The sequence below is a fragment of the Halichoerus grypus genome, chromosome 6 (assembly GCF_964656455.1).
Source record: "Halichoerus grypus chromosome 6, mHalGry1.hap1.1, whole genome shotgun sequence".
Lineage (NCBI taxonomy): Eukaryota > Metazoa > Chordata > Mammalia > Carnivora > Phocidae > Halichoerus > Halichoerus grypus.
In genome coordinates this window covers 31,237,904-31,261,214 of record NC_135717.1, presented here as the reverse complement: position 1 = coordinate 31,261,214, position 23,311 = coordinate 31,237,904, and the positions used below count along the sequence as shown (strand labels likewise).

Genomic DNA, 23,311 nt, shown 5'->3' with positions numbered 1-23,311 from the left:
TGCATGCTTTTGAATGTCACAATGTCTAAACGGCTTAAGATTTTGGTAAATGTTTCTTCTGATCCCCCCAATGTTCCAAAACCTAGTATGCCTTTATATTTTGCAATTCAAACATGTATGTGATTCAGTGCTGGTATAGTGACAAAGCAAACAAAAACAACCCTGCAAAATGACTGAGACCTTGAGAAAAAATCATTTCTTACTCAGCTTTGTACCACAGCACATGTGGTATGTACAAAGTGGACCAAGCTTGGCATTTAGTAACACTAAGTTCTGACATGGTCATAGGTAATAGCACCGGTATAGAGAAAAGATGAAAGATGTTTTCCTAAGTGAATCCAATTATAAAGATTTCTTGAGCAGATGGATGAGACAAAAATGAAATTTGCGACTGTATATTATAGCTCACTGCAACCTCAATTTTAGCTTTTAGAGGATAAACTCAAATACTTAACATTGAAGCGGGGCTGCTAACAAATACACAGGTGAATTGGAAAGATCTTACTTACCAATACAGCCAAATCAGCTTGAGAAGCACCACCTATCATATTTGGAACAAAACTCTTGTGGCCAGGGGCATCCAGAATTGTGAAATGCTTCTTTTCTGTTTCAAAATAGGCACGGCCCACTTCTACTGTTTTACCCTTGTCTCGTTCTTCCTGATTTGTATCTAAGGCCCAAGATAAATACCTGAAATAAGTTTAAAATAAAGTTAATATTGCTAAGAACATAAGGTTTTAAGATATTCTTCTACCATTAAAGGTGTAATGATGACATCCAGCTTTATGTCCGGCATACATTTAAATCATGAACAGGACAGGGGCGCCTGGGTGGCTCAGTTGGTTAGGCATCTGTCTTCAGCTCAGGTCATGGTCCCGAGGTCCTGGGATCGAGCCCCATGTCGGGCTCCCTGCTCAGCGGGGAGTCTGATTCTCCTCTCCCTGTGCTCCTACCCCCTGCTTGTGCTTGCTTTCTGTCAATTAAATAAATAAAATCTTAAAAAAAATAATGATAAATCATGAACAGGACAGTTGGCTCAGTCAGTGGAGCATGCAACTCTTGATCTTGGGGTTGTGAGTTTGAGCCCCATGTTGGGTGCAAAGATTACTTAAAAATTAAAAAAAAAAAATCTTTAAAAAAAATCACGAGTAGAACTGGATAGAAATGAAAATCAAGAGAATAAAATTTGTATTACTGTGATTCAAACACTTGGAGCTTTTACAAATATCCAGTCAATTACAGGCATCCCCTGATTTTTTAAAGTTCATGTTATGCCACTTCACTTTAACAAAAGACCTATGTCAGAAAAAATTTAAAAATTAAAAATAAATAAACAAATAAATACCTACATTAGTATCTGTTTTTGCTAACTGAAAGATAGCTGAAGAGGATTTTTTGGTGTTTTTTTAAAGATTTTATCTATTTATTTTATTGAGAGAGAGTGAGCGCACAAACAGGGGGAGGGGCAGGGTGAAGACGGAGAGAACCTGAAGCAGTCCCCCCACTGAGTGCAGAGCTGGACGCAGGGCTCAATCCCAGGACCCTGAGATCATGACCTGAGCTGAAACTGAGAGTTGGGGAGGGTTTAGTATGTTTAGTGTTTGTTCTGCAACGAGCTGTCACAGAGCCAGTGCTGAGTGGCGACAGTGACGCCCTCAAGCCCTTCCAGCTTTCCCTAGGCGCAGCGTCTGCATCGAGCCGCCGTCACTTTGAACTGTGTCGGTGAGCATCTATGCTTTACCTCCATTTATTTGGTGCATCCGTTAGCAAGATGAGCCCTAAGGTATCAGAAAAGCCTAAGAGAGACTATTCTCTGGGTCTGGGAATGCTCAAAAATTTTTCCATATAAATTAATGACAATTGCTTCTTTGCTTTATGCCATTTTGGTTTACAAAAGGTTTCAAAGGAATGCTTTGCTCTTGGATAGCAGGGAAATTCTGTGTGTGTGTATATATGTATATGAGGCTCCTTACTAGGCATGGAGCCCAACGGAGGGCTTGAACTCACAACCCTGAGAGCAAGACCTGAGATGAGATCAAGAATCAGACACTCTGGGGCACCTGGGTGGCTCAGTCAGTTAAACGTCTGCCTTCAGGGGGCGTCTGGGTGGCTCAGTCATGGGGGCGCCTGGGTGGCTCAGTCGTTAAGCATCTGCCTTCGGCTCAGGTCATGATCCCAGGGTCCTGGGATCGAGCCCCGCATCGGGCTCCCTGCTCCTCAGGAAGCCTGCTGCTCCCTCTCCCACTCCCCCTGCCTGTGTTCCCTCTCTCACTGTGTCTCTGTCAAATAAATAAATAAAATCTTTAAAAACAAAAACAACGTCTGCCTTCAGCTCAGGTCAAGATCCCAAGGTGCTGGGATCACTTCTGCATAGTGCTCCCTTGCTCGGCAGGGAGTCTGCTTCTCCCTCTCCCTCTGCTTGCACTCCCCCCTGCATGTCCTTGCAAGCACGGGCGCTCTCTCTCTCTGTGTCAAATAAATAAAATCTTTAAAAAAAAGTCGGACACTCAACTGACTGAGCCACCCAGGTACCTCAACCCTGTATATATTCTTTTTTTTTTTTTTTAAAGATTTTTATGTATTTATTTATTTCAGAGATACAGAGAGAGAGAGCATGAGCAGGAGGAAGGGCAGAAGGAGACACAAACTCCCTGCTAAGCAGGGAGCCTGAGGTGGGGCTCGATCCTGGGACTCCAGGATCATGACCCGTGCTGACAGCAGACACTCAACCGACTGAGCCACCCAAGCACCCCAAACCTGTATATATTCTGTAAGCAAACTGTATTTATGAAAAGAAGCTGACGACATACGCAGAAAGACTACTTTGTACCAATGCCAATACGACTGTGAGCTTTTATAATCATCTGGCACAAAGTATAATTCAAATAATGGCTATCTAAGGATATTTTTCAAAAGTGAAAGCCAGTAACCACCATTTGGGAGGAAGGGTTACCTGCTAAAAATTATTTCAGTATTTCTTTGCCATATGAAAATGCTTTATGTAAGTTCAAACCATCTAGAATAGTAGGTGTTAATTTAGATGACCTCATCATCTGTATTAAATAGTATGTAATCCATTTTTTTAGTATAACATTGTTGATCTTTTCCCTTAATACAGAGGAATACAATTTAAAAACAACAACAAAACAAAAACCATGAATGTCCCAGTCAAATCTTAACTTTAAAAAAAAGATTAGAAAGAAAAAGAAATTGACCCCTTCTCTCACCACTCAAAGGCAACCCACTGTCAATAATTCTGTCCATTCTTTTTATCTTTCCTGTGTTTATTTACATCATTAATGATCATATCCTAAGTACTATCATGTCACCTGCTTTCTCCTCAAATTCCACTATAACTTAAGTTCTACTTCTGGTTATTATAAACTCTAGAAATGTGGGGTGCCTGGGTGGCTCAGTCAGTTAGGTGTCTGCCTTCGGCTCAGGTCATGATCCCAGGGTCCTGGGATCAAGTCCCGCATCAGGCTCCTTCCCAAGGAGCCTGCTTCTCCCCCTGCTTGTGCGCGCACAAAGTCTCTCTCTGACAAATAAATAAAATCTTTAAAAATAAATAAATAGATTCTAGAAAGGCAATTTTTTAGTGGTTAGGTAATGACCCTATGAAATGAATGGTTTAGAACTTATCCAACAACTCCATTACTAGATGTCTGGATGTTCCCAAACATTCCCTGGGCAAGTTCTGAAGTTATCAAGTCATCAGAAGCTGGTCTACTTTGTAGTGTGAGGGGAAAGGAAATTTTTTCTTTGTTATGACATCACCTCAGACCTCATGCATGTCTATCTAAGTAGACTACAACAGCATTAAGTAGCCAGTGCTTCCTTAAAAGTCATTTATAGTGCCATAAAAGTTTACTATACCAAGTTTCTCTGTTTTTCTCTTTAGCTTCTCTTTCATATTTCTCAAGTGTCCTTTTGTCAACCATTCCAGTCAAATACCTGAAAACAAAGAAAAAAGAAGTAAACACTTAATTACAAATTATTCAGTGAAATTAAGAAGCCCTTTAGGGGAATTTCAACTCCAGAAAACAGCTATTTTAAAATAAAGGAACCACTGATGGATGCTGAAATCATGGAAAGTTTCAGAGGAAAAGATATTTACATGGTCTCAAATTCTCTCCCCGCAGATAAAGGGGAAAAATAGTAATCTACCATGGGGAATCCTGGCAGACAACACGATAACCAAGTAATCCTGGCTAATAGCACCAGCAGTAAAGAGAACACATCGAGAACTGACATGAGGTAGCCCTGATGGGATGTCCGTGTCATAGTCTTGCCCGAATGTACAATGTTACTCAATCTAACTGTGCAAACCCTCAGTCGAACCCCAACTGAAGAATATCCTAAATAGCACTCTTCAAATTAAGCAAAGTCGTGGAAGATGAGACTGAGGCAACGTCACAAGGTAGAGGAGGCTAAGATGGAACAACTAAATGCAACGTGGAATTCTGGAACCGAAAAATGACATTCATGGAGAACTGGTGAAATTCAAGTAAGAGCCACAGTTTAGTTAACAGTACTGTACCAATACTAACCTCTTAATTTTGAGGACTATACTATGGCTATTTAATATGATAACGCTAGGGACGGCTGAAAGGTATACAGGAACTCTGTACTATTTTTGTAACCTTTCTGTAAGTCTAAAATTATTTCAGAATAAAATTTTTAAAAAAGTTATTTATTTTAGGGGCGCCTGGGTGGCTCAGTCGTTAAGCATCTGCCTTCGGCTCAGGTCATGATCCCAGGGTCCTGGGATCGAGCCCCGCATCGGGCTCCCTGTTCAGCGGGAAGCCTGCTTCTCCCTCTCCCACTCCCTCTGCTTGTGTTCCCTCTCTCGCTGTGTCTTTCTCTGTCAAATAAATAAATAAAATCTTTAAAAAAAAATTTATTTATTTTAAAGAGAGAGTGCAAATGTGAGCAGGGGTGGGGTAGGGAGGAGGGAGAAGGGGAGAGAGATAGAAGCAGACTCCCTGATGAGTGCAGAGCCCCACACTCGATCTCACGACCCTGAGATCATGACTTAAGCTGGAACCAAGAGTCAAATGCTCAACTGACTGAGCCACCCAGGAGCCCCCAGAATAAAATTTTTTTAAGGGACAAATATAAATACTATATAAAAGAAATGTTGTCCAACAGTGTTGGCCAGGCAATTAAATCTTATTAATACATTTCAATATTTAATATTTTTAAAAAATTATCAAAGATTATAATTTTAAAACAATTCCTTAGGAATACTGAACTGCTTCCCTTGACAATCCAAATCAAAGCCTTCCTGTTCAAGCTTTCCTCTCCGTGGGTTCTCTGCAGAGTCATCTACAGTGCATGCCCCTAGCCAGTTGAGCAAAGAATCCTAGTGAATGCCCATGAAAATTACAGCCCATAAGCAAAAAGCATACATTCTCCTAAAACACAAAATCATATGGGCCCAACACTTCCAGCCATAGAGCCTTAGTTAAGGATCCCTATTTAAAAGCTTATTTTAAGGTCTGTTGTAGAATTTTCAGAAGTAACTGGGAAGATTACCAACTAAGATTACAAGGCAAGACAATGAAGATATGCCCTCTAGATCCTCTGATGATACAGTTTAAAGAAATGGATCTAATTCAGGAGGGATTAAAATTGTAAAACCTAAAAAAAATAATTTCTATCCCCAATGTGGGGCTTGAACTCACAACCCTGAAACCAAGAGTCACATGTTCTACCAACTGGGCCAGCCAGGTGCCCCCAAATTATAAGAACTTCTAATTTAAAAAAATTTTTTCAATACTAGAATACACTGCTAAAGATCAACCATGGTGTTTTCATACTTAGATAGCTTCTATATATGATAAAAAATTATGATAACAAATTATCTCAGTATGCTAGCAGACTACCTGTCTTTGATGAATCCACCTAGGATTTAAAGAGTTGATGAATCAGGAATAAGGAGTTCCCTCCCTGCCAAGTACCAGATTCATGTGCTGGTTTTCATTATTCCTAAGAAAACTATATTCAAAGCAAACTAAGATTTCCTACAATCTAGGGTTCTATATTAGCGTTTATAAAAAAAAAAAATCTAAAATACAGCTTTCAGAAATACATTTAGTTAATGTTCCAGAAGAGCCTGACAGTGGTAACCAAAGAATTCTAGGGAATGCCTAAAATCCATCAAAAAATACTAACAATGATCACACTGCAAAAATTCCTTCTTAACATCAGCTTTCCTTACAGGTAATGTCTTCATAACTTTTTCAGGTGACCTGTTTTATCTCCTTTGTATGATTGTATGTTTACAATGCCCAAAATTCATTCAATCAAGTTAACTCTATTATTTAACAAAAAATACAGACTTACATTATTTGTCCTCCTATGGTTGACTTGCCAGCATCTAAAAGTAACAACAACATCAATAATATGCAAACCACAGGCGTAAAAAAAAACAACAAAAAACCGCTATATGTGCTAACGCCATTACCAATTAGCATAGATAATTACATAATTTCAGTTGCAAAAGAAGCTGCCAAGACCCCTTGCCGCTCAACAATGACTTATACTGATCAAGAATTTAGAACTACTTTACTGATAAAGAAGAATGTTTGAACAGACTGCTCTCTGACCTTCAGCTAAGAGCACAGCAGCAACAGAATATAAATTACCCAAGGGGAATCTCAGGGGACAGCAAAAGCAGCCAAAGAGCTGTGAACTACATTTAGGTAGTCTGCCTTTCACTAATTTTAGCAAATATAGGTGTCCCTTTACAAATTTCAAAGGAGTTCTTGCTACTAAAAGAAGTAGTACGGTGTAGCATTATATTCAGGAGAAGGCAGAGATAAAGGGAAGGAAAAAAGGACACATGATTCTGTATTTTCTTCTCATGATTTTGGGGCTAAGTCAGATGGTCAGGGAATATCTGAGTAAATTAAATAGGGTTTTGTTTTGTGCTAAACCAGTAACCTCACAAGCATCCAGAAGTCACTCCAAATTATTAATTTCCTTTGTCACACAAAATTAAAACTATCTAGGTTAGATGAAACCCATAAAATTAACAAATTAACTGAAGTTCACACAAAACAACAAGCACATTTTCTAGAATATTAACTAATAGATGTCATAATATGCTTAGCCACCATCGGGGGGTCTATAAACCAACTGTGCATAACATACAAATATACTGAAGCTTATTTTCTTCCAGCTTCCATGACATTACAAAATTATTTGTATGTCCAACAAAGCAATGTTGTTGCTTAGTTGGCAATGCTTTGCCAGCTAAAAAAATCTATCAAGTGAAATATCAAAACATTTCAGAGTAATTCAGTTCAGTTTCACTAAACCTCTCCAAGTAGCTGTTTGATGTAGCTAATGACCGGTCACTGCTTCACTGCTAGGAGTGTAACTTACCTACATGCCCAATGAATACCACATTTACATGTTCTTTTTTAGGAGCCCCAGGGGGTGCGACCACAGATTTAGGTTTTGGTATTTCCTCTTCCTCCTCCATCATTTCTTGGGCGTTCTCCTCTGGGGGTCTTCCGTCTCCCAAGGAACCACCCCCTAACTCTGCTTCACTTATTTCTTCTTTGTGCTCCCATGATTCTTCTGGGGACATTTCTGTCTCCCCATTTTCTACTGAAATAAGACATTTAACTTAGATTCCGAAAAAGACTTACAATCTGTACTGTAAAACACAGATGCCTTCAAACAACAAGTAGAACTTTGCATATTTAGTTCTATTTCCTAACAATCTAGTGAAACATAAGCAGGAAAATCTCTTTCACAACAGAAATGGATGACAGCTTTCAAGTTGGCCCCACTGCGGACATCAGAGCTGACTCAGAGACTATGAGAGATTGCTATTTTAACAAAGCTTCACTTCCATAAGGACAGACAAAATGTAAACAGGAGATGTACCATTCCTAACAGCCCAGTTATTCCAGCGTCAGGATGTCCTGACACAGGGAAAACGGGAAAGTTGACAATCAGAACTCGGATTTACAACATCTTTGCTCTTCCCTCTGCAAGTCATTTGGTATCAACTTTATCAAAGACATGGGGAATCTGACACCCTTAAGAGTAAGAAAGTTGCAAAAAGGAAGTAAAATTTTCACAAACGACATCGAACAAGCACAAGTCCTTCAACTGCCTTTAGCGCTCTTCCACTCAGCTTTCACATCTGCAGCCATTCAGTGTATCATGGCAGCGCTCATGTCCAACCAGGTCTGCTTTCTAAGTCCCACAGAAAAGACTCAAAGTCAGTTTTAAATGCAGGCATTACAATAACCATGACACTTACATTTGCACCTTATATCCTGAAAGGGTTTCATATTACTGTATTAATATGGTCAGAAATTTTCTTACCAACAGGTTCTGAAAGTTCCATGCTAACAGCTGAATTTGAACCTAGACAAGAAATTGAGATATAATATATATTTACAAAACAATATCCAGGCTTCACACACCATAGACAACTTAATGTTTTCTCAATTAGACATTCAAAGGATCATATCATAGAAAATTACCTTCACACAACAATGACTGTTCGTCTTGAGAAGATTCCACAGGTGCTGTATAATAGAAATAAGTCCTATTAAAAATTAAGTCCCATACATCCATTTTCATCTATCTTTTAAAATACGGTAAAAATAGAATTTCAATAGCCCAACAAAAACCTCAGTAATTTAGACCAACAGCAACTAACTCAGGTGTTCAAATTAGAAGTCTGTTTAAAAAATCTTTTTAAACATCTACTGATTACAGCAGATTTTTACCATATTTTCAGTAATTGAAATGTATTCATAAAGATATGCTTATTCTCTTAATTTGCTTCATAAAATTTTTCCTTCAAAGGTATTATAAAAGTAATCTGCGGCCCAGTGCGGATCAAATTATTAAGATTTTGCTCAACAAATACACATTACTTCTCTAGATTCTCTCTTGCTAGCTCCAGGTGGCCAAGAAAGCTATGATTAGCTCTTTTTAAAATTCCATAATCACATATTATTACTAAGATCCTTGAATAAATTCTATCTGATACCAATAAAATAAAAAGGACATTCACACAAAGTCCTTGAAATGCAAAGGATCCCTTACAACGTGTCAGAAATGGTGATTACAATGACGCCAGTTTTGCCCTAAATTAGACTTCTAAGATCAAGCAACAATCCAGTTTCCACAGCTGCCACACTGCAAATCTACATATGACATCCCTGGAAGAGAGGTATGAGAAATATATACTGATACCCAAATATGTAAATTTATTTTTTATATCTGATAAACCTAAATGATATCCCAATATGAAAGTGCCCTTGCTTCAAAAAAATCTCCAAGAAGCAAAAGGTATCAAAGAATTTGAAGTCACCTGAATCCTGCACACCAAATAATAAATAATGAATTCATAACTGCAAAGCTCATATTTAAAATCACTTCGTAGAATCACCTGTAAGTCAAGACAAAGTTTTGGGCCCAGTCTTCAACAATGTGAAGTGTTGAAGAAAGTAATTTCCTGTTCCTGAAAGGTAAAGGGCAACCAAGTTTTTCCAAGAGAAGTGACATGCTGAGTGTCACTTGGGAAGGTCCCTCTACCATGGCAAAGAGATAATGAGAGAGGGGAAAAAAAACACCACTGGCAGAAAGACCAACATCACACTACAGGCAAGCATTCCCTGTGAACACGTGAGCGGTACAACTAGAGAGGAGGGGTCGAGGGAAAAGATAACAGAGGCATCATCTGGCAGGAGGAGGAAGGAAGAGTGAAAGGTCTAAGATGACCCCAGCCTACGTGGTTAGCAGGATATAAACAGAAACTAAAAAATCATTTGAACGAGGTGTGGGAGGGAACAGGAATTATACTTTTGTTTTCCTATTTCAAAGAAAAGTTTATGGGTGTGGGAAGGAAAATTTCTTAATTTTCAGAGAAAGCCAAGTTCATATGCCTCCCTCGGGCTGGAGGGGGCAGCACAGGGTAGTGGCAAGGGGCTAGCACTGAGCTGACTCCTGCTATAAATGCTGGCTTGTCACTTCAGGTTGTGAGATGCAGCTACTTCACTGGAATTCTGGAAATGACATACCACCCACCTGACAGGACCGCTGAGAGAACTAAATGAGAGAATACATTTGGTTTGTATTAAGTAACTCCTGGCACCAAGCAGATATTCAACACGTGAGTCTCTTCGCCCTAACGCGCTGGGACACACTCGCCTCTATCAACCAGCATGACTGAGGATCAAATGTGTGCCAGCCTGGACAGAGGCCCTCACAAATCCACACAGCGCTCGAGGTCGGGGCATATTACCTCCAACTGATTTTTAACAAGCCGTGATGTGCTGACTCATTCAATCCCCTCCAAACACCCTGAAAATACGTAACTGCAATCACTCCCATCTAACATTCAGACAAACCCGACCCAACCGGGCTTTTCCAAGTTAGACAAGCGCCATCTCGCCCTCCTTCAAACAGCCCCTGCTGAAAAATTACTCGATAAAAGTACACTGAGTCAGAGAGGACGTAGTGTTTTAAGGCAGGAAAAAGATCACACAGTAAGATACCCCAAACTGCAGCTGAGCTTTACAAAACCCAACAATACACATAGCTGACCACCCAGTTCTAGAACTAACTCTTAAGATTTACAAATACACAATACATGCAGAAGACTGTAAGGCGCTGCTCAGGATAATGATATCAGTCACCAGACCACCTCAGTGGCTGCAGAACGCACCATAATGAAAATCTGCTCAAGGCTTTATTTTTCAAAATGTCCTATTTATGATATGTTCGCCTTAAGTTTGTAAAGCTCACAGGGACAGAGAGAGTCAAATACCAAAATCAATTAAGTGCTTAATATATACCTAATGGTATTAAAGGGCCCCAAAATAAGAAGTTGACCATACTTTCCCCAATGTGGAAAAAAGCTTTCCATGCATCCAGACATGGATCACATTATAAACCTAATGGCAAGGCTAGCGACATTTGTCAACTGGTATTTCTGCAATAATGAACCAGAAAAATCAGATATAGCAAGATGTTCTTTTAAACTTCTCAATCTAATTGCACACCAGTCTTCTTACACGCACACACATACACAGTCAACACTTTCCAGTTCATTCTACCCAGGTCTTATTCATAATGCATATCATATCCTGACTTTATTAGCACTAAGGAGCCCGGGCTCAGAATTCTACAAGGGCCCAAAGTCATTTGTTCATGGTCAGCAAACAGATGACCGTGATTTAAGTCCTGCACAGTTCATATCCTGGTGAAGGAAAAGCTAGTAAACATTCCGAGGAGTAAGGAGTGACATTATGGTTTCATATTTTCCAATGGTATTTCCATGTTCAGAAATACACCCTTGTCAAGTATTCAAAAAACGAACGATTCTAATTAAGTGGGAAAGTTATCAGACTGCATCAATGAGTAACCTGCCATATCCCAAATTAAAAGGGAAACTAATACTCTGGTTCCTGATAAAGGAAGATTAACGAACTAGGTGTGATACTGGGTATATCACCACAAATTTTATTTTTATTTTTATTTTTTTTAAAGATTTTATTTATTTATTTGAGAGAGAGAGAATGAGAGAGACAGCACATGAGAGGGGGGAGGGTCAGAGGGAGAAGCAGACTCCCCGCCGAGCAGGGAGCCCGATGTGGGACTCGATCCAGGGACTCCAGGATCATGACGTGAGCCGAAGGCAGTCGCTTAACCAACTGAGCCACCCAGGCACCGCACCACAAATTTTAAAACAAGAGGTGAAAGATGTTACTGTCAGTCAGTATGACTGCCTGTGCTTTAACTCCGATGATGATCTGAATCTTAAAACTGTTAAGAGAAAATTTGATCCTGGTGAAATAAGCCAGACACAAAGGGTCACATGCTGTACAATTCCACTCATATAAAATGTTCAGAACAGGTAAATCCACAGAGACAGAAAGCAGGCTGGTGGTTGCCAGAAGCTGGGAGGAGGCAAAGGGAATGGGAAGTAACTGCTGAACGGGCACGGGTCTCCTCTCGGGGGGCAGGGAGGGTGCTGAAAATGTTTTGGAACTAGACAGAGGTGGTGATTGCACAACACTGGCTGAATTTTTTACTTTAAAACGGTTAATTGTATGTTACATGGATTTCACTGTAATTTTTGTTTTTAAACATTTATTTATTTGAGAAAGAGAGCAGGGGGAGGGTCAAAAGGAGAGGGAGAGAAAGAAGCTGACTCCCCACCGAGCGTGGAGCCCAACACAGGGCTCGATCTCACGCCCCTGAGATCGTGACCTGAGTGGAAATCAAGAGTCAGACGCTTAACCAACTGAGCCACCCAGGCACCCCATGATTTCACTGTAATTTTTGTAAAAAGAATATAAATATTTTTAAAAGAGCTGATCATGGAGGGGCACCTGGCTGGCTCAGTCGACAGAGCATGAGACTCTTTGTTCTCAGGGCTCATGAGTTCAAGCCCCATGTTTAGCATGGAACTCACTGAAATGAAATGAAAGATCTGATCATGAATCAAAAGACGTCAACATGGAGACTCGTACTTTGTCAGCCCATCAGTATAGCACAAGTTAGTCAAGGCCATACAGGTGGTAGATAATGAAATGTTTTAATTCAAGCTACGTGTTTTCAACACAAATGTCTGGCCAATTCTTGAAAAGTGCTTAATCTGTATATTTCATAAATAACCAATTTGAATTTGTACTGCTTTAGATATAAAACTGATCTTTAATCCTCTTTACACACTAAACAGCAATATATAAAACAGCTACCCTAACTAAAATTCCTTAGCCTTGTTAGCTAAATGGTATGCTCATTAAAGAAAAAAATAAAAACAATTTCAGTGCTGTCACAGAAGTCACCGTGTGTTACACTGGACAGAAGTGAGAAACAGTGTGACAAAATTCTGCCCAATACAAGTTTCTGCAGTGAGGGACGTGTTCTCTGTGCTGTGATAGGATAGTCCTAAGCCACATGTGGCTATTAAGCATTTGAAAGGTGGTACCTCAACTGAGGAATGGAATTTTAAATTTTACTTAATTTCAATTAATTAAAGAGCCACAAGGGCCCAGCTCTAGCGGCTCTCACACATTCTCCCTAAGTGTACAAACTGGCCACACCTGATCTTCCACTTTTATCACACTCCCGACCCAGCCCACCACCCGAAGGCTAATGATCCCTCCTCAGAACTCCTCTAGGGTAGGACCCTGCCTTCAATTACAGGGGCACACAAACAGATCTTCGTTCTGGTTCCCCCGGAGATCACAGACTTCCAGAACGATGGTGGTTTTCTGAAATATGGAGACTTTTTTCTCTACTCTTGTAGTCCCCACAGGCTGGCAGAGCGCACGTACCATACAGGATAAACATACAACTGATTTTACTGAATTCCCTTCAGCTTTCTTTTGGTTTTCACAGGGCTGGTTCCTTGTGGTCTTATTGGTTCAGTTTTCTCAGGAGTCTTATGTTTACTACATTCCCATAAGGGCTCAACAGAGTAAAAACAACCTTCTATGTGCTGGCCTTTTTTTTTTTTTATTAAGATTTTATTTATTTGACAGAAAGAGAGAGCACAAGTAGGTAGAGAGGCAGGCAGAGAGAGAGAGAGGGAGAAGCAGGCTCTCTGCTGAGCAGGGAGCCCGATGCGGGACTCGATCCCAGGACCCTCGGATCATGACCCGAGCCGAAGGCAGACGTTTAACCGACTGAGCCAACCAAGCACCCATATGTGCTGACTTTTTAACAAGGGGTCAGAGAAACAATATCCAAGAAATGTTCAAGTATAGTCTGAGTAAGGAACTAAAACCTCTAGCACTCAGGTGACCACGTAGTCTCACCAAAACTGCACGCTGAGGTATTTTTCTCCCACAGACAAAACCAGAAAACAGTAAAGGCAGACATCAGAAATAAGAGCCCACAGAACACATACAAAGGTCCAGGGTTTTGCTTTAATTACCTAACACTCTAAAAATAAAAGGTATGATGTCACAGACAGTGTGAACAGAGCTGTTTAAAATGATTTTACATCATCGTTTCCTAAAACATATGAAGAAGCAATTTCCAAGTATTACTTTAGAGCACTGCCTCCTTATGAAGATGTTCCTCGGCCCCCACTGACAGAGAACCTGGAGACAGAGCCATAGCCCACACATTCATGGGCTCCTTCTCTGAAAAAAGTATCTTGGCCAAAAAGATCGCTCAATATCAAATCACAAGGAAAGGGCTAGCAGAGTAACCATTACTAGAATAAGCTTTGAAATCAGACCTAGATTCTAATCCTAGCTCCTCTGTTTAGTCATGGATGTCACCTTGCTAATTCTTTTTTTTTAAAGATTTTATTTATTTATTTGACAGAGAGAGACACAGTGAGAGAGGGAACACAAGCAGGGAAGTGGGAGAGGGAGAAGAAGCAGGCTTCCCGCAGAGCAATGTGGGGCTCGATCCCAGGACCCTGGGATCATGATCCGAACCGAAGGCAGACACTTAATGACTGAGACACCCAGGCGCCCCTCACCTTGCTAATTTACTTAGCTTCTCTGAGTCTTAATTTTCTTACCTGTAAAATGTGTTTACAGTACCTATACCTCAAGACAGTGTTGTGAAGATTCCACATTAAACAATGATGGTGGTAACTGCTCAGTAAATTTATGATTACAACAAGCAGTTCAAAGCCCCATAATAATTCTAAAAATTTAAGAATGAAATATAAGAAAGGCAAATTCCCGAGTGAGAAGACCCGCGCTGGTTGAGTATCAGCTCTAGGCACACCCTTTTTCCCATTATTAAACAGCGATGTGTGCAGAGAGCACTGAACTAGCAACTGGCAAATGTGGATTCTAGCATCAACCATGGCATTAAAGCTCCAAGTGACCTTATGCCTTCACTTAGCATCTCTAGGCTTCAGTTTCTTTATCCAAAATGAGGCAACTGTTATTACTGCTGGGGTCACTTCTAGCCCTCACATTCCAAAATCCTATTTATTCAATCACTAACACATCACCACATACCAACTTGATTAGGCTTTCTGTAGAGTTAAATCCCACTGTATTCTTCAAGCAACCCTAAAACATTCATCTATGATTTATATGCCACCTACGTCAAAAACAACTTGAGGTATACTTGAAATTCATCAACCGAAACCATTTCGGACAGCCCCAATAAGGTACAAAGAGAAGAGAAAAATATGTATATGCAACCAAAATCAACCACCCAAAGGAGATGGACACAGACCGCTTAGTAGTACGGTAACCCACTGGAGTTCTGCAGAAATGGTCAACCAGGAAATTGCCCCAATAACATTCACAAGTATGCACTTTTTGTTTGTTTCAAGTGAAGTGACCTACCATTACCTAGTCAGAATGTAGTCTGAAATTTGGTGTCACCACTCTCAGGCCAGGCTAATAAAAGATGCTCAGAAAATCCTTACTAAACGTTTCTCTCACCTGGAAAGTAGAATTATGCTGGGGATCGGGTTCAACTTGGAGTACGGTAATTAGGTTTCCTCAGAACAAAGCCACTTATGAAAAAAAACCAAACACATCTACAGCCCAGCCATGCTTTGTTAAAATCTACTGAAAACAAGGACAAAACTTTTAAGCAGCTTTGGTATGAATCAACAATTGCAGCTAAAAAAGGAGTCTAAGGATCTCAGAACAATTAAGAACCTTCAACTAGTGGCCAAATTCTTGCTTCCCAAAGATTTTTAAGAACTGTGAACAGAATGACGCAATCCTAAATTAACATGCCCAACAGATACACCACTAGAACTGCACTAACTCACTGCCGCTCCTATGAAAGTGACAACAAGTAATGTAGAAAGAAAAGCCGTCGATGCTCCCGGGGATCCAAGGCACAGCAGGGTACGGGAATCTCCGCTGTGCTGACAGCCTGCAGCTACACCTGTGGCGGGAGGCGCCATTATCTCTTACACCTAAAACTCATGTAACGTAGTGTGTCAACTACAAGTAATAAAGATAACCAATGCTCTACTCCAGCAAATTCCTAGCAAACTTAATAAAATAGGGAAACACAAAGGTTAACCGTGTATATAAATTAGATCTCAATTTAAAAAAACCCCAAGGTATTCACAAAGAACACTTAGCAGAAAACAGATCTTTAGCTTTAGGATTACGGTGACAGGACTGAAATGATTTACATAAGGAAATCTGTGGACAATTCCTCCTCTCAGCTTTGAAAGCCCTCTACCCCCTTTGTATGGCCCCTCTTACCACCTTGGGTCTCCCATTAGAGTAAAACGGGTATTTGATCCATCCCTTTCTATGCTCCTTGAGGGATCACAACTTAATCATCTTGGTGGCATCCCTTCAAGGGCCCAGCACAGCATCCTGTGTTCTGAAGGCATGAAAACATTTGTTCTTTAATTGCAATATATAAGCAAAGCCAGAGATTCACATCTCCAAACATTTCATTCTAATTCTGCTAATTCACCCCAAAACGTTATCAAATCTCTTTCATTCCTTTCTTTTCAACCAGGAAGACAATACTATTTTATTTTTATTTTTTAAAAGATTTTATTTATTTATTTTGAGAGACAGAGACAGCGAGAGAGGCAACACAAGCAGGGGGAGTGGGAGAGGGAGAAGCAGGCCTCCCGCCGAGCAGGGAGCCCGATGCGGGGCTCGATCCCAGGACCCTGGGATCATGACCTGAGCCGAAGGCAGATGCTCAACGACTGAGCCACCCAGGTGCCCCAAGACAATACTATTTTAACACTCTGAGACATTTCCTCCCTGGGACACCTGGGTGGCAGAGTTGGTTAAATATCCAACTCTTGGGGCGCCTGGGTGCCTCAGTCGTTGAGCGTCTGCCTTCGGCTCAGGTCATGATCCCAGGGTCCTGGGATCGAGCCCCGCATCGGGCTCCCTGCTCGGCGGGAAGCCTGCTTCTCCCTCTCCCACTCCCCCTGCTTGTGTTCCTGCTGTTGCTATCTCTCTCTGTCAAATAAATAAATAAAATCTTTAAAAAAAAAAAAAAAAATCCAACTCTTGGTTTCAGCTCAGGTTGTAATCTCAGGATGCGAAATCGAGTCCTGAGTCGGGCTCCAGAGTCTGCATGGAATTCTCTCTCCCTCTGCCCCTCCCTCTTGTGTGCCACACTCTCTCTCTAAAAAATTAATTAATTAAAACAAAAAAAAAGGGTATTTCCTCCCCAGGGAACAAAATCAAGCAAAACAAGGCTTAAAATCTGTCCTCTACATTTCCCTAACTCGCATGATAAATTTTAATTGCTGTCTTTTCATGCAGTACGATTCCAGAAAGGTGAAAAATAAACAAAGGACAAAAGAATGCAAAAAGCTATGTACTAACTACATTAAATAAAACCTGCCCCAAAGAGGGTTTATTCCCAATCAAAAATTCTAACAGTTTTTAAAATCATGAAATAAGAGCCCAAATCTAGGGGCGCCTGGGTGGCTCAGTCGGTTGGGCATCTGCCTTCGGCCCGGGTCGTGGTCCCAGGGTCCTGGGATCCAGCCCCATGATGGGCTCCCTGCTCAGCTGCTCAGCAGAGAGTCTGCTTCTCCCTCTCCCTCTGCCACTCCCCCTGCTTGTGTTCTCTCTTTCTCTGTCAAATAAATAAATAAAATCTTACAAAAAAAAAAAAAGAGCCCAAATCTGTCTAATAATGAGTAAGTCAAGGCAGAAAAGGGAATAACCATGTAGAACAGAAAATTAGGTAGGAAAAGAAATGACACTCCAGGAATAATACTTTTCTCCGATTTCCTCTGTTTACTCTATTTCACTTACTGTCCCATGGAAGCCTGAAAAATCCTTGACAGTAGAGTTGTTGTTGCAGGCCTTTGGTCTTACAGAAAGAGAAACAAATCTCAAGAATCTTATCTATTATCTATCTAAACTTATCTCTGTTTCCACAGGTATTGTTTAATGTAAATAAAGTCTAAGGGCCCTGCTGGACAAAACAACTATTACTTTGAATCTGGATCTTCTCTACTCCCGTGGCTCTGAGGAGGTCACCTTTGAGAGATGAGTGATTAACAAGTATTCACCAAATGTTGATGGTTGCATAACTTTGTGAATATACTGAAAACCACTGTATACTTCTAAAAGGTAAATTTTATAGTGAGTTATAGTTATCACTAAAAAAAAGAAAATCCCTCCCCCACTAAAAGTTAGCATTCAGCAAAACCCAAACACTACAATATAGACCATTTCTCTTTAAAATTCAAGCTTCAGGGGCGCCTGGGTGGCTCAGTCGTTAAGCGTCTGTCTGCCTTCGGCTCTCGGGTCTTGATCCCAGGGTCCTGGGATTGAGCCCTGAATCAGGCTCCCTGTTTGGTGGGAAGCCTGCTTCTCCCTCTCCCACTCCCCCTGCTTGTGTTCCCTCTCTCGCTCTTGCTCTCTTTCAAATAAATAAATAAAATATTAAAAAATAATAAAAAATAAAATTCAAGCTTCACAACACAATGTGCAACATTTTGGAGACAATTCTTTGGAGGGCCTGCTGAGGCCTGCTAGTTTTATTCTGTACTGCTTTTATTTTTTTATTTTTTTTTAGTATTATATTTATTTATTTGTCAGAGAGGGAGAGAGAGCACAGGAGGCGAGCAGCAGGCAGAGGGAGACGGAGAAGCAGGCTCCCCACCAAGCAGGGAGCCCGACGTAGGACTCGATCCCAGGACCCTGGGATCATGACCTGAGCCAAAGACAGCCGCTTAACCCACTGAGCCGCTCAGGCGTCCCTCTCTACTGCTTTTAATGGCAGAGTTTTGAGAGGTGTTGAGAGTGGGGTGGTGGAAAGGACACTACACCACTATTTTAGAAGCTCCAGCTATTCTAAAAGTCCAAGTGCTATGTATGGTCTGAATATTTGTGTCTCCCATAATTCCTATATCGAAATCCTAAAGCCTAATGTGATAAAGTCAGTGCGACGTTTGGGAGGTCCTAGGTCATGAGGGTGGAGCCCTCACGAATAGGATTATTGCCTTTATTAAAAAAAAAAAAACAAAAAAAGAGGTCCCCTTAGAGCTCCCTTGCTCCTTCTGCCTTAAGACATGGGAAGTCAGCAGTTGGCTATCCAGAAGAGGGCTCTCTCCAGAACAGGCCAGAATCCTGATCTTGGGCTTCCAGCCTCCAGAACTGTGAGCAATAAATTTCTGTTGTTTAAAAGCCACCCAGTCTGGAGTATTTTGTTACAGCAGCCCAAATAAACCAAGACACCGAGTAACCCTGATCACCACTGCTAAATCTGTTTCTCATTTAACAACAACAACAACAATAAAAAGACTGAACCCGGTACAAAGTGGAACTTCAAGTACATTCTATCATAGAAAATGTTAAGTTCTAGTACAAGTAACCCCTGTCTTATATTCTCATTCATTTCAGAACCTCTACTTTAAGGAGAATCACTTAGCTAATTTACTTGGATCTGTAGAGAATTACACTTAAATGAATTATACTTAATTACACTTAAATGTGTTCTACTTAATCATTCCTTTGGAAACCTATATTAAATTTTCAAAGGGATTCAAGGTCAACACTGAATCCCAAGTTCTGACTTGGGACAGCTAGAAACAGGCATAACTAGCAGCCCTCCAGTAAGGTGAATGACACTTTGGGCAAAAGCATCTTCCTCCTCTTGCTCAAGGCCCACTGAAACTATTTCCAAAAAAAAAGAAGAGAAGAAGGAAGGAAGGAATGGAGGGAGGGAGGGAAAAAGGAAGGAAGGGAAAGGAGAGAATTTTCGAGAGAAATGACAGATATTCATTCTAGATAGACACATTTTACAAGTCATTCATTCTGGTGCTCTAGTCTAGACAGACTCCTTCAAGAGCTCTCCTGGTATTTAATTTCAAAATACACCCACCACAAATTTCAGCTATGGCTTAACAACAAAAGAAAACATGCATGCCCTACTGACTATTTCCTCACTATAAAAAAAACCTTGCAAATCTTATGGTTCCCCCTTTGTGAATTTCAATCTAAGTGCTACTTCCAACTTTTTCCCTGCTTCTTCCAAGCACAGTTCCCTGCTCTAAGGGTGGTATTTTATGGACCTGAATGGGCTGGAACATGCAATCCAACATAACTCTGGACCTCAATTCAAAAATCTATTCTTTTTTTTTTAAGATTTTATTTATTTGACAGAGAGAGCACAAGCAGGGCGAGCGGGAGAGGGAGAAGCAGACTCCCCGCTGAGCAGGGAGCCCAATGGGGGGGCTCGATCCCAGGACCCCGGGATCTTGACCCGAGCTGAAGGCAGACCTTAACTAAGCCACTCAGACACCCTATTCTTTTCTAAATAAACATCCTACAGAGGATTATTTTTTAACATTAACAGGCATTTTGTAGAAGCATCTGATAAAATCAGTAACACCAATATAGGTTTCCAATAAAAAAAGAAAAACCTGACCACAATGTAGGGAATTTTCTTACCAACAACCACTTCCCCACACACTTTTACATCTCCCACTTCTAGTAGTGTCACAGAGAAAAGGGTTAAGAGTAAAGCTGAAATTGGCAAATACCAGGAAGAGAAAAGCAATCCCCCCACCTAAGAGGTACTGCCTAACCACTCAACAATAACCATTATTCCTGACTATTGCTCTAAGGACGACTGTCTTTTGATGGCTGATGGCTACATACGCTGGAAACGGAGTTCTAGGTGTAGCCCAAGGGGTGCTGGGGCCTCCAAAGGAGGTGGGGGGGGGGAAAGAAAATGGCTGGATAAAAGGAATCTACCCATGATAAAGTATGGGGAAACCGACACTTTTGGGAGCTGGTAATGAACTAGTTTGGGCAGCCAAAATGGCTTGATCTAAGCAAAAAAAAAAAAAAAAAAACTGAATTTCCTTACTCAAAAGGAAAAAATCAAGTGCCTATACAAATAAAATACCAGTCAATAAAACAACCAAATCCAAACTGTGTACTCACATATACACTTTGCAAAAGTATTTCTTCAAACTCTTTTTGCCTCTAGAGAGAAAACTATAGCAAAAATTTCTGAAGAAACTAACCTCCCAGAGCACTTTTATGATGTCCACTTATCTAAGAAATACCACAATTTAGAACTTTAAAGAGAAATCAACAACCCATTCTCACACACAAATTGTTGGGAACATCTATGACCCAGTCCCCAATACCCTGGTTAGATAATGGGAAGGACATTCCACCTTCTCCTTTCTTTTTCTCTTTAATCAATACGGACAGTTCCTAACACAAGCACCTGTCTCTAGGAGGTATAAAGTTCTCTGATTTGACATTCCTATAAGTCAGTTCCCGAAAGCATGCTATCACTGAAGCAGAACACAGCAAGATTTTAAAGACCGAACTTAACTTGAAACCACAGAAAGAATGCCTACCGGCGCTGATGAGAATGGAACATGACGACTGCTAAGTCCTAACAAATGCTCAAGTGTGTGAACAGACTCACTCCTGACACAGTAACAGAGAGAGCGAGTTATTCCAAGCAACCTGAGTAAAGTAAACGATTTTAACGCAATGAAAATTCCAAACGTGTCACTAAGAAGAAAAGCCCAAGTCCCACTCAAGGAGAAGGGCACACAGATCCATGTAGCTTCCTAACACATTAACGTTGAAGTGAGGAACTCTAACTTCCTGACACTTTGTGAACTTCACAAGCTTACAAATGCTAAGGGAGAACGAGATCTTTGTATTGATAGCCAACAGTTTCTGCCGGATCACAAGGCTGCAATGCATCTTGGGATTCCTTCAGGACGGTTCCGTGTCACAGACATTTAAAACGCAATTACAGTCTCAATAATAGAAACTGCAGCAAGAGACGCTCTCTCGGCTCGGCCGAAGGTGAAGGGAAAACTCGAGCATTCGTCCTCGCCAACTCCTCGGATCTCTCAACGCCCACCAGACCCACTCGTGGCTCCATCTGCGCTCACTTCTAGGCCTCGTGGCACTGACCTGCCGCGGCCCCCTCTCCGTCCCATACGGTCCCCACTGCCAGGGGGTGGCTGCGGCCCCCACGGGGGAGGGGCGGCCCCCAGGCCCCGCGGGTGTCCCCCGCACGCCGCCCCCGCCCCGCCCGGCCCTCCGCCGCCGCCGCCACCGCCCCGCGCAGGCCGCCTCCCCGGCCCCGGGCCGCCCCACCCAGGGCTGCCCGCGCCCGGCGCCGCTGTCAGCGCTCCACGTGCCACCCGGCCCCGCGGGGCGCGCCGCTCGAGCCCACCGCACCCCACCCCACCCCCAGCCCCAGTGGGCTCCGGGCCCAGGCCGGCTGCTCCCGCCCTCGCCTAGCCCGGCTTCCTCCCGCGCCCCGAGGCCGCCCCGCGCGTCCCGGCCCTTTACCCGGAGGGCCTCCCGCGCCGCTGCCGGCTCCGTGGTTGGGGGTGGCGGCGCCGGCTGGGGGCGGCGGCTGCTGGGCCGGGCCCCGCAGGAAGGACGGCACGAACTCGGCGGCGTGGACGTTGGGCACGAAGGGCTTGGCGTTGACGTTGAGTTGCCGGCTGAAGGCCGCACTGAGGTGCTCACGCTGGGCCTCGGTCGCCGCCGTCGCCGCCGCCGCCGCCAAGGGGCCGCCGCCGCCGCCACACGGGCCCGGCCCGGGGGCTTCCATGTCCGCCTGGTCCCAGCAGTCGGGTGCCGAGTCGCTGCTGCTGCTGCCGCTGCTGCTCCCGCCGCCGCCGCCGCCACCACCGCCACTGCCCGGATCCATGATCGGGGGGGCCGTGTGTGTGGTGAAGAGAGGGCGGGAAATGGAGGCGGGGGCGACGGGCCGGGCAGGAGCAGGCCGCGATGACCCGGCGAAGCGGCGAGGCAGAGGGGCCGGGGGCTAGCGACACAATCCCCGGCGTTGTCGCGGCGAAGGCTCCAGTCCCAACTCCGCACTCGCGACGACAACGGCGGCGGCGGCTCAACCCTCCTCGTGTGTGCGAGCGGATCTCCTCCCACCCAACCCCAACCACCTCGGACCGCCTCAGCGCCAACCCCACGCCGGCGCGGTTTGACCCCGCCCTGCCACCCGTACCTTCGCCTCGGTAGTTCTTGGCCCTGCCCTTCCCAGTTTCCGGCTATGAGGTGCTGCAGCAGATGGAACTACGAGTTCCGGCAGCAACCGCGCGACCCCGCTGCGGTTTTCCCGGGGGCCGACGGGAGTCGGAGTTCCGAACCCCAGAGCAACCGGAAGCGGCTCCGGCTCCCGGCAGGCAGCGCGAGGAGGCGGAGGTCCAGTCGTCGCTCGGCGGCCCCACCTGTCACCCGGTGGGGGCAGGGGTGGGGGCGCGTTCTTGCGCGACACTTCAGACCCCGGGGTGGTCCTCGCCGTCCTGTTGGGCACAGGATGCGGGGAAACGGACAGCAGTTCTAAGGCGCAAAACACAGCGCTCCCCTCCTGG

The 23,311-nt window shown here is 43.0% G+C and overlaps 1 protein-coding gene across 1 annotated transcript in view; it reads right to left on the bottom strand.

Annotated features, from left to right (window-relative positions):
- The window catches only part of GSPT1 (G1 to S phase transition 1), a 38,203-nt gene extending 15,306 nt beyond the window's left edge, over nucleotides 1-22,897 (bottom strand). Inside the window, exons 1-7 of the mRNA XM_036086264.2 lie at nucleotides 22,266-22,897; nucleotides 8,511-8,555; nucleotides 8,350-8,391; nucleotides 7,393-7,620; nucleotides 6,349-6,382; nucleotides 3,877-3,954; nucleotides 510-690 (exon numbers count right to left, since the gene is read on the bottom strand). Coding sequence (XP_035942157.1) covers nucleotides 510-690; nucleotides 3,877-3,954; nucleotides 6,349-6,382; nucleotides 7,393-7,620; nucleotides 8,350-8,391; nucleotides 8,511-8,555; nucleotides 22,266-22,632 — 975 coding nt within the window. The 5' untranslated portion in view covers nucleotides 22,633-22,897. The remainder of the gene's footprint in view (nucleotides 1-509; nucleotides 691-3,876; nucleotides 3,955-6,348; nucleotides 6,383-7,392; nucleotides 7,621-8,349; nucleotides 8,392-8,510; nucleotides 8,556-22,265) is intronic.
- Between the last annotated feature and the right edge of the window lie 414 nt (nucleotides 22,898-23,311).